This window comes from Protomyctophum parallelum (genome assembly GCF_964188405.1).
Source record: "Protomyctophum parallelum genome assembly, chromosome: 16".
In the NCBI taxonomy this organism is placed as follows: domain Eukaryota; kingdom Metazoa; phylum Chordata; class Actinopteri; order Myctophiformes; family Myctophidae; genus Protomyctophum; species Protomyctophum parallelum.
The window spans coordinates 37,364,294-37,376,793 of NC_139711.1; the positions used below are offsets into that span (position 1 = coordinate 37,364,294).

At 42.6% G+C, this 12,500-nt stretch overlaps 1 protein-coding gene across 1 annotated transcript in view; it reads right to left on the reverse strand.

The window, feature by feature from the left end:
• The window catches only part of mgat4b (alpha-1,3-mannosyl-glycoprotein 4-beta-N-acetylglucosaminyltransferase B), a 171,317-nt gene that overhangs the window by 76,420 nt on the left and 82,397 nt on the right, over positions 1-12,500 (reverse strand). The window contains exon 2 of the mRNA XM_083785167.1: positions 810-989. Coding sequence (XP_083641293.1) covers positions 810-989 — 180 coding nt within the window. The remainder of the gene's footprint in view (positions 1-809; positions 990-12,500) is intronic.

Here is a 12,500-nt window from a genome sequence, read left to right on the forward strand (position 1 = left end):
CTAACGATATGAATGGCACCGAACAAGCTCTCACTTATGGCAGTTGAACCTAAACTTGTCAAGAACCCGGCTGGCCTCACGGCTGACTCTGTAAACCAATGCAGCACCTCTTGTGTCTCATGCTTATGTTTCATATTCTGGGAGTGCAGATTAATACGTTACACTAAAATGATAGCCTCCTCCTGTAGGTGTCTGCTCCTGCCCCATCCGAGGTCAACACAGTCAAAGCAGTGTTGCTATTGGTCGACAGTACAAATTTAAATGAACAAAAATACATCAACCCGTAACACTCCTTCACAGCTAATGTACTTCCATTACATTCCATTTAAATGAATTTAATTTGATGCAAAATATTGCTTACACATGCCGGTGTGACTGACTGGTACTGTGTAGAGAGAAGGAGAGAGAGGTAGAGAGAGAGGGAATGAGAGAAAGAGAGAGAGAGAGACAGAGAGAGGGAGAATGAGTGAAAGAGAGAGAGAGAGAGAGAGAGAGAGAGAGAGAGAGAGAGACACAGAGAATGAGTGAAAGAGACAGAGAGAGAGAGAATGAGTGAAAGAGAGAGAGAGAGACAGAGACAATTGAGAGATGGAGAGGGATTGTAAGATGAAGAGTGACAGAGCCAATGATAGAAATGGAGATAGAGCATTCTGCATTGTGCGCAACTGTGTGCACACTCAGCACACACAGTGTGTGTGTGTGTGTGTGTGTGTGTGTGTGTGTGTGTGCATGTGCGTGTGACTGTGCGTTTATGTGCGCGTGTGCTCCAGTCTATCTAATCAACGCGGTATGAAGCAGGGTCTATATACCTGACAGACTGCTCCAGGTGTGGTTGATGTCGCGCAGGGCCTGCTTCTCGGCGATGGCCCTCTTGATCTCGTCCAGCACCAGGTTGAGCTCCTTGGAGCGCTTCAAGTTCTCCTGCTCGGCAGAGTGGAGACGCTCCCTCAGGGCCAGAAACTCCCTCTGGTAGATGTCTACCACATCACCTGGTGGGACGAGAAGAGAGCGGAAGAGCAGGCCTTTTATAATTGGATAATTGTGATTCACAATTGAATGAACGACATGTTTATGGTTTATGTCTGAGTCATAGTCAGTGACGTGGCCGTGGTCGGCTCGCCCGCCGTCCCATTTAATAGACGGTATTTAATAGGATAAACTAAAATAGAAATGGCTGACGTAAAAACTTTGTCTATGAAATAGCCGATCTATCCTATCCTTTATATTAACTTTATTTGTGTAGGACTTTTCAAAGGTCACAAAATGATTTACGGACAAGATTAAAACGGGTAAAACCACACACGAGTAGCAAGAAACAATAATAGAGATTGAGATCTTGGCCAAGAGAGGAAATAAAAGACTGTACAAATAGTGCATGTAGACAATAGGAGAAATAAAATAGATAATAGAGATAAAATGTAGAGGAAAGAGAAAGAGGCGCTTTAAATAAAAAGATCTGACCAACCGTCTAACACGCTGTACCAACATGTATAAGTGTACATGACATGTATACTGTAAGTACTGTAAGTACTGCCACAGCACTGCCTTCCCCACAACTTTATTACACCTGCACGGCTTGCACGCTTGTACATCCCTTTTATTGACAGGCCGTACGCACGCACACACACACACACGCACGCACGCACGCACGCACGCACGCACGCACACACACACACACACACACTTACTTTTGTGTTTCACTGCAAAGCACTTTTCAAGCCATTAACCAGTCTTAACAGCCCAGTCAATACTATTAGGGTGTAGACTGGTACGCATTGATCACACCAACCAGTGATCCACCACAGATAGACAGGACTGCAGGGGGGGGGGGGGGGGGGAGAAACAGATGTTGGAACTTGTTGCCGTCTGGCAGAATCCTCAAATTTCCATATTTGTACTTTTAAACCCTTTAGTTTTTCTTAGTTTTCTTCTTCAATTTTTGGCTTAACCGTGCAGTCGGTTTTATGACACTCTACAATATGGTAGAGATAGTGTAATATCACTTACAGGTATATGCCGATAACACATTTGGCTGGTACCAAATGAAACACTTAAATTGTGTGCGTAGTCACTGCACTTTTGGCTTTGTAAGGCAGTATAGAAGTATTGTAACTTTACACCAACGGTATTTCTGCATTAATTAAATCAGTATCCTACTTATTCTGAAGAAAACCTGGAGACTGGCAAGTCAGCCACTGTACTGGCTCTAGTAGTGTTTTTATTTAAACTTTTGAATCAAAGATTTGCCACGGACAGGGACAAGTCTTGACACAAGTCTTTTGTTGTGTATTTTTGTGCTGTGCAGCCATGACACCGTGCTGTCGAGCTCATCTAGTCTCTGTGAAATTAAGTTACGTGACATCATCGGAGAATGTGGAACTGGAAGGACTATAGTGGTCCCGGGTAATATGGATTATGGATGAAATATATTTATGCATTCAAAAGAAAATGTCATACAGTATATCACAGCAGAACCCATGCGCTCCGAGGAAGCCGCAGGGAGCTAGCTCATTACAGGGATGTCCTGTGTCGTCTTCTCTGGAGGGTCACCATGACATGCTGTGCAGTGTGCAATTTGTGCATGCACACAGACCACTGTTCTCTGGAGGGTCACCATGACATGCTGTGCAGTGTGTAATTTGTGCATGCACACAGACCACTGTTCTCTGGAGGGTCACCATGACATGTTGTGCATGCATACAGACCACTGTTTAGCTGCCTGTCTGTGAACCTCTCGCTCGCCCCAGTGGGTTTCTGCACCTCCCTACACCAAGGTCTGAATACATTCAGCTATTAAAGCTCTTTTCCTGTCTCTCTCGATTTCTCTCTCTCTCTCTCTCTCTCTCTCTCTCTCTCTCTCTCTCTCTCTCTCTCCAACAAACAGCTGTGCCAAGTTCTGCCAACACAAAACACCAGCTTTGGGTGCCTGGCTCAGTTCCTTCCTTTAACAGGACAGACAGTGTCATGCCACCGCTGCACGGCAGGCGGGGAGAAAATAACACATACGAAGTTATATACAGTAGCTGAATAAATGAAAGCATTCAGAGTGGGAGAATGTACGTGTGATGAAAATGAGCGTCTGGCTGACTGACGGGGGAGAGAAAGAGACGTTAAATCCTCTGTGGTTTGTGAACTTGTGGTGTGATGAAACATGGGGCCAATATCTTGTGGCGGTATTGACGGGCTCTGAGGCAGGCTGGCATGTGGAGTCCAGCCTCCTGCCATTCTTCACACGCTCCAGGATTATTGGCCTTGTTGTTCCCTTTGTCTCAATTCCTCCGCGTATCTCTCGACTACGGTCTTGAAAACTAAAAACTAAGCCCACCTCCTCTCTGTCCCTTCTCAGAATGACAGTGAAAAGTATTTAATTCGAAACAAAGCAGTACAATTGTCGCTTATCCTCTCATTTATTTGATAGCCTGCTGATATGTTAGCCTGTTATCATACAACTCTTATCTTACACCCATTACAGTTTAACGTTTTTATTCGTTGCACTTCATAGTCCCGTATTGCCAGACGACCGGAGACCTTGGCCTACTGATACATCTGGGGACCCTGCAAGGTCATTCATTGATTTGTCAAAATAATTCGATAGTCGATCATAATATCTTAATAACCAAGCTATCCTCGTAGGATTTGGATGAGCTTTTGATTTAATTGTTTTTCATAATTATCTTTCAGGGAGAGCTCAAGATGGTGTTGCTCTGGCTCTCTCAGTAAAAGAGTCTATATTCTTGGTTCACTTTTATTTATATTAGAATTATATACATAAAATGTATACATAAAATGTTAAGGAAGAATTGGATTCTTAAAAAATATTGCTTTTCTACAGTCAGTCGGAAGACCATTGTACAATAAACAATAATGTCTGTGCTTGAATATAATGGCATGTTGATGTTGTACAGTATGTACATGTTGTACAATATTCCTCCCCACTACTTTGAAGCCTCTCAATGCTGTGTTAGTGTGTTACATAGTGCTCTGCCTTTAATCACTGGAGAAGAATTACTCACTGTACTTTATACAAAAAAGTAGGTTGGCCCTCTTTAACGAAGACAAGTGAATGGCTTTGTATTTTATTTATAAGGCTCTGCTTATGAAACTTCCCTTTTATCTCTGATCCTTGATTGCTTTTAAACATAGTGAACTAGGTCAAAGTTTTGTTTGTTTCGTTTTAAAAGTACCACACATAAAAACGGAACTCGGCAAGGCTGGTTTTAAACATCATGTCCCGTACAAATGGAATGAACAACACCTTTAAATTAGACCGTCTTGTTCTGCTGAAGGATTACAATGTTGACCTCATCTATTATACATTTGAAAAGTTGTACCCAAGTGCCCACTGCCCAGGACAAGGACCCAAAGCCTCTATTATTTATAACTCTATGGCGGGGCCCCCTTGGTTTTGACATAATTACCGCCATGTATAATACCAGTAATTAATTAACCATTGTGAGGAAATGTGTCCACTGCCCGTAACATCACAGCACGACAAAGTATAAACAGCTGTAAGGCCAGAGCCTTAGCAGGAGTATGTCCCCAACATGAATGTGTTCTTACACCCAGAGACCAAACTCGCAACACGGCGTGATGCTTGTAGATTTGCTATTTTCACTAGTTTGGGTCCCACGGGCAAAGCGTCTAATCTCTCTTTTGGATCCTGAGCTGAAACGTTTGGGAACTATGGAGGCCAGAGGCTTGTCAGGAGTACATCCCCAACATGCACGTGTTGTTGTTGGCATGAGAGGAAACCCATGTAAACATGAGGACGACGAGCAAACCCGACAAAGAAAGGCCTCACTGGGCTTTAAACACAGGGTGTTCTCGCTGTGAGAGTGTTCACCACTGAGCCACATCTGATCATTTTGTAATTATTATCATCATATATGTGTTGATTGAACTAAGTATAGGAAAGTTGCTGATGGATGTCTTTCATAATTAGAACTGACTAATGAAAGAGTGACACGGACGCGAATAGACAGACGAGGAGTTATGGCGTACTTAGTTCTCTGGTGGTTATTAATGGCACATAATAGTAGCATCTGTTTGGCTGATGACTGCTGCTGATTGAGCGCGCACGCACGCACGCACGCACGCACGCACGCACGCACGCACGCAAATCCAAAAAACTAAGTAAAGAACATACTTGAATTTCCTCCATGTCCCATGCAGCAAAATTAAGTTAGTGAACATTTACAATCGCTTGACCACTTAAAACCTTACAGTGTACTTCAATGACAATTTGCCTTTGAGATGTCTTTCAAAGACCTCTCGTCTTTGAACAATTTCGTGAAGCTCCATACCCTTCTGTTTTTCTTCTTTTTCCCGATGTCTGCAGCACAATGTACAATAGTAGTAGCAGGGTCATCTCGTCAATATCCATTTTGGGGCTCCCTCCAGATCAGCAGGAGTGTGCAGTGGCCTGCTCCACTGATTACAGAACATTATCATTCATCAGTGTCTGTGTGAATGCTCACATCATTATCATTATGGTTATTAGTTATCATTGGTCGAATTCCATTGAGGAAGCTTCTCTTGTCACAACAGTGTCACAACAGTTCACAAATCTTCCTGCTGTGTTCGTACATTGTAGTATTTCTCTTCGTCGCACTCGCTCGCACACAACACACACACACACACACACACACACACACACACACACACACACACACACACACACACACACACACACACACACACACACACACACACACACACACACACACACACACACACACACACACACTGAATTATTTTTTAATGCAGAGATTTTAATAATCCTTCGACACAATTACTTATCTCTTCTCCTCTATTAATCATCACCAGTAGCCCTATAAAGTGACTACTTGCAGTAGTGCCAGGCTGCAAAAACCAAAAGCAGAAGCATGCATTATATAATTTATGCTTATGGACTAATTATAAAGAAGGCATTTGGCCAACTTAACAACACAGACATGGGCTTCAAAGCTCAGACTAACAGAGGTCACTTTTATGACTCTAATGTGCTTTGGGATCCAGACAAAGGCATGCATATGAAAATTATTTTAGAGAACTGGACCGTGTTCATGTCGTTCAGTCTCTAGTGATATTTAGCCCATTCCGAACGGGCACCCATTTTGGTGTCGGCATCATGTTATGCTTTAGCTATTTAAAAATAGCAGATCTACAAGCTCATATCGCGCCACCGAGTGGCGCGATACGAGCTTGTAGGTCTGCTATTTTTGAAAAATCGAAGAACGACTGACATTTTTTTAAATCTGATCTCAGGTCAGAATGGGTCAATCAGACCAGTGTGAGTCCAGTGGAAACCTCGTATGAATCTGATCTCAGGTCAGAATGGGTTAGATACCTGTTATGCAATGTTTGCGGAGGGATTACCACATGAGCCCCTATAGTGTCCAGGACATAATAATACATTTGGCAAAAAATAGCAGGTCTTCAACAAGCTCACAAAGCGACCCGTTGTGCAGCTTGCAGATCAGTTATTTCTGGTGAACATAATATTATATTTGGCCTTACTGAGTTTAATTTTGGACCCAAAAAGAATGTATTCCAGGTTCCTGTTGTTTTTTTGTCAACGTTATGTTATTGTTGCATTTAAGGCATCACTTTTATTTGAAAAGTCTAGTCAAAAATATTCTTTGGAGAACAAATTGATTTACAAATGAAATTCAATATTCTACTACATATTATGCAGCTTTGTTTAGCAGACATTGACTAATTATTCCAGTAAGTTATGTAGCATTTTAATTACTTTGCAAAACATTCGCTGACAACCGTGACTTCCAAAAATGAAGCAATTAACGGTAAAGTGGTCTATGTGTCGTGACCGAAGCTCTGAGTAGACAATTACATGGATTTAGACAAGAATGGTCCTTTAATGTCCTTCATAGTGAAATGCTTTAGTAAGTAATTTATTTAGGCATTTTTATGCTTCATTTCTCATTTTGCAGAGAGAGTCAGGAAACCAAGGGCAGAGAGACACGTGGGAGTCGCAGACTCAAACTCAGGTCAACCACAAACCACACTAAGCACACAGTTGGTGTCTGTGCACCAACTAGCTGAGCCACCAGGAACCCCATGAGATGTTTTTCTACTCCATGCTGCAGCTTCAACAGCCTTCTGTCTGCAGGCAGTGGAGACATGTAGAGCAGAGCAGCCACTTGGGAATTGGAAGGTTCCCGGTTCAATCCCCAGCTCTCCCTGGGCTATAGTGTCGAAGTGCCCTTGAGCATTGCTCTACAAGAGCAGATTGGTGCAAGTTGCATGGTTGATATGTGAACGGGTGAATGCAATGCACATAAACACTTTGGCTAAAGGCACTATATAAATACTACATCTTCGATGTACAGTATTTACAAACTTCCTGCGTTTCCCCCCCGTTTTCCCCCCAAAAGCGGCAGCAGTTTGCAAGGACCTTAATGGCGTGACGTCATCAGCAGGGATCTCGACTCTTTGCTGTATAAATTCATGTCGTTTCCTGATGAAATTAATAGTTTTAATGTATGTAAACGCAGAGCACTAATACACACTAATACTAAAGTATAATCCCAGATTTGTTCAATATGAACACGACACAAAGTCCTCAATGCTGTCGATACAGACACACACACACACACACACACACACACACACACACACACACACACACACACACACGTTGCCGTTATAAGCCCATTGAAGTTGAGCTCTTTTGATTGTAGCCAACCTTCTCTGGGCGAGTGAAAAACTTCAGATGCAAAGCCAAGAAAGTCACACAAACCTAATCCCTGCTCAGTTGCACAATCAACTCGCATACAGTGGAACTGGAAACTGCTCATAGCGAAACACTGTTACAGTGATCACTCGCATACAGTGGAACTGGAAACTGCTCATAGTGAAACACTGTTACAGTGATCACTCGCATACAGTGGAACTGGAAACTGCTCATAGCGAAACACTGTTACAGTGATCAAACTGCTTAGAGCGAACCGAACACTGTTACAGTGATCAAACTGCTTAGAGCGAACACTGTTACAGTGATCAAACTACTTATAGCAAACACTGTTACAGTGATCAAACTACTTATAGCGAACACTGTTACAGTGATCAAACTACTTATAGCAAACACTGTTACAGTGATCAAACTACTTATAGCAAACACTGTTACAGTGATCAAACTACTTATAGCAAACACTGTTACAGTGATCAAACTACTTAGAGCGAACACTGTTACAGTGATCAAACTACTTAGAGCGAACACTGTTACAGTGATCAAACTACTTAGAGCGAACACTGTTACAGTGATCAAACTACTTAGAGCGAACACTGTTACAGTGATCAAACTACTTAGAGCGAACACTGTTACAGTGATCAAACTACTTATAGCGAACACTGTTACAGTGATCAAACTGCTTAGAGCGAACACTGTTACAGTGATCAAACTGCTTAGAGCGAACACTGTTACAGTGATCAAACGGCTTATAGCGAACACTGTTACAGTGATCAAACTGCTTATAGCGAACACTGTTACAGTGATCAAACTGCTTAGAGCGAACACTGTTACAGTGATCAAACTGCTTAGAGCGAACACTGTTACAGTGATCAAACTGCTTAGAGCGAACCGAACACTGTTACAGTGATCAAACTACTTAGAGCGAACCGAACACTGTTACAGTGATCAAACTGCTTAGAGCGAACACTGTTACAGTGATCAAACTGCTTAGAGCGAACCGAACACTGTTACAGTGATCAAACTGCTTAGAGCGAACCGAACACTGTTACAGTGATCAAACTACTTATAGCGAACACTGTTACAGTGATCAAACTACTTATAGCGAACACTGTTACAGTGATCAAACTGCTTAGAGCGAACACTGTTACAGTGATCAAACTGCTTAGAGCGAACCGAACACTGTTACAGTGATCAAACTACTTATAGCGAACACTGTTACAGTGATCAAACTGCTTAGAGCGAACACTGTTACAGTGATCAAACTGCTTAGAGCGAACCGAACACTGTTACAGTGATCAAACTGCTTAGAGCGAACCGAACACTGTTACAGTGATCAAACTGCTTAGAGCGAACACTGTTACAGTGATCAAACTGCTTAGAGCGAACACTGTTACAGTGATCAAACTACTTATAGCGAACACTGTTACAGTGATCAAACTACTTATAGCAAACACTGTTACAGTGATCAAACTACTTATAGCGAACACTGTTACAGTGATCAAACTGCTTAGAGCGAACACTGTTACAGTGATCAAACTGCTTAGAGCGAACACTGTTACAGTGATCAAACTACTTATAGCGAACACTGTTACAGTGATCAAACTGCTTATAGCAAACACTGTTACAGTGATCAAACTGCTTAGAGCGAACACTGTTACAGTGATCAAACTACTTATAGCGAACACTGTTACAGTGATCAAACTACTTATAGCAAACACTGTTACAGTGATCAAACTACTTATAGCGAACACTGTTACAGTGATCAAACTACTTATAGCAAACACTGTTACAGTGATCAAACTGCTTAGAGCGAACACTGTTACAGTGATCAAACTGCTTAGAGCGAACCGAACACTGTTACAGTGATCAAACTGCTTAGAGCGAACACTGTTACAGTGATCAAACGTCTTAAAAGGATACAAAAAGAAGCCTTAAACGAATTCATTCCGTTATGCTATATGCATTGCACACGGGTTGAGAGCGTGTCGGTGCACTGTTAAAACCAAAGAAAATGTGTAAATGTGTACACCAAAAAAGATTTGGTAGCACTGAGAGATAGAGAGTGAGAGTGCATGTGAATGTGAGTGTGTGAGTGCGTTTGTGCGTGCGTGTGTGAGTGCGTGCGTGCGTGCGTGCTAATATCTGACACTTGTGAGGAGAAGACCACCTAGCTAGTTAGATTAGCCTGCTGCACTCTCACATGAGTTAACTGTCTGCTTGGCTTAATTACTACCACACACACACTGAGATAGACCCCCCCCCCCCCCCCAACACCCCCAGAAGAGATCTGGGCTGTATTCTTGACAACAAACTGACGGGTGAAAGCATGGCAACAAGGGTGATCAAGAAAAGTAAATCAAAGAACAAAGTCAACAAAAGTGCTCTCAGGACACTAGCTGGAGCCCTAATTCAGCCCTCCTTTGACTACCTCCTTCCACCTCTTGGTTCTCCAGCGTCCCAATGTCACTTACTGTAAGATATGCTCCAAACCTCCCAATGTCACTTACTGTAAGACTATGCTCCAAACCTCCCAATGTCACTTACTGTAAGATATGCTCCAAACCTCCCAATGTCACTTACTGTAAGATATGCTCCAAACCTCCCAATGTCACTTACTGTAAGACTATGCTCCAAACCTCCCAATGTCACTTACTGTAAGACTATGCTCCAAACCTCCCAATGTCACTTACTGTAAGACTATGCTCCAAACCTCCCAATGTCACTTACTGTAAGATATGCTCCAAACCTCCCAATGTCACTTACTGTAAGACTATGCTCCAAACCTCCCAATGTCACTTACTGTAAGACTATGCTCCAAACCTCCCAATGTCACTTACTGTAAGACTATGCTCCAAACCTCCCAATGTCACTTACTGTAAGACTATGCTCCAAACCTCCCAATGTCACTTACTGTAAGACTATGCTCCAAACCTCCCAATGTCACTTACTGTAAGACTATGCTCCAAACCTCCCAATGTCACTTACTGTAAGACTATGCTCCAAACCTCCCAATGTCACTTACTGTAAGACTATGCTCCAAACCTCCCAATGTCACTTACTGTAAGATATGCTCCAAACCTCCCAATGTCACTTACTGTAAGATATGCTCCAAACCTCCCAATGTCACTTACTGTAAGATATGCTCCAAACCTCCCAAAACAAACTAATTCGACTACTTCTTGGCCTGGGGCCCATGACTCATTTTGATAGTCTAGGTTGCCTCCGGTTATAGAAAACAGAGTTATTAAAGCAATTGAAATTCTGAAAATCCACCTTTCAGCAGGCCAAAGGGAGAGGAAATGATCGCTCCTCCCTTAGTCAAGTGACTACCCCCCGACTCTTTAAAACCCCCTTCCCTTTTCCCCTAACCTGTCCTGTCGATAATATTTTGTGATGATTCGAATTTTATTGTTATTTTTGAGGGGCGCTAGCCCCTCCTATGTCCAGCTTTGAGGGTTTGTGTGAACACAAACACAAAAGTGAGGACGCAAATTGTTATTGGTCAGAATGAGATGATGTATGATGACGTATGATGATAAGAGCGCCCCTCACTTCACACGGGTGTGATTTTTCATGTCATAATTATGAATTTACTTTTTTTTTCGGTGATATCCTTTTAGACTAGTGTTTGACTGTACTCTGTGTATGGTTTACATTTCTGCCTAATAAAGTATTCAATCAAAGATAATGTATCCAATCCAACATATTCTTTGTTTTGTGCAAGCATAGATGTTTTTTCAATCAATTGCTTTCATTATTTTATTACAGGCAAGTTGAGCGTGCTTTTTGTCCGCCCTGTTTAAATCAATTTGTTAGATGAGACCTGAAGCAGTTTCCTATTCATTAGGATGTTGGCATTGTTAGTACAATAATTGTTGTTCTTTCTTTCTCTCAGGCGGTACCGGAGCCCCTCAGGGGTCCTTGGGGTGGTTCCATGTGGTCCCCAACTAAATGATTGATAGCTAGGAAGTATAGGAACCAAATGGCCCCTTACAGGACTGTAACAAAGTACAGTCCTGTACAAAATAGAACCAAATTAACGTTTACGTTTGGTACCATTTGTACAAACTAAACGAGTTAAATGAACAGTCAGGATTTCACCGTTCCTTCCTCCTCCCAAAAAAAGGGTTTAGGGGTTTAAATGAGTTGTGCTGCAGCTAAGGCATTCTACCTCAATCAATACGCCCCGGCCCCCGGGAGCTGGGGCTACTGTATGGATGAATCAGATTATCACCGGGGCAGACAGATAGAGTGCTTCGATAAGAGACAGAAAGAGATCCTTTTCTCGTATCGCTGACTGTGTGTGTGTGTGTGTGTGTGTGTGTGTGTGTGTGTGTGTGTGTGTGTGTGTGTGCGCGCGTTGTACTATGTCCATTAGTGTGTACTGTATAGTACAGTGTGTGTGGTGCATGTACGTGTCCACTTTGATGTGCTTACTGTATGTTGTAGCCTCTGTCCATTTGTGTGTGTGTGTGTGTGTGTGTGTGGGTGTGTGTGTGTGTGTGTGTGTGCTAGACATCATGGATACATGATATATTCAACTGGACATTAATGTTTCATTCTGAATCGTGACATTGTTTGGGCAATGGCTATATTAGTAAGCAGTCCTCTGGTGGTACACTGCTCTATCAAATTAATGCTTGGACACGATGAGCTCACAGCCACACACACACACACACACACACACACACACAGGCGGATCTCATTCACGTGGCCACGCTCCATGGACAGATTGGCTTGGCACTACTTAACGAGTGTCTCCTAACGAGTGTCCCTTGCTGGGGTC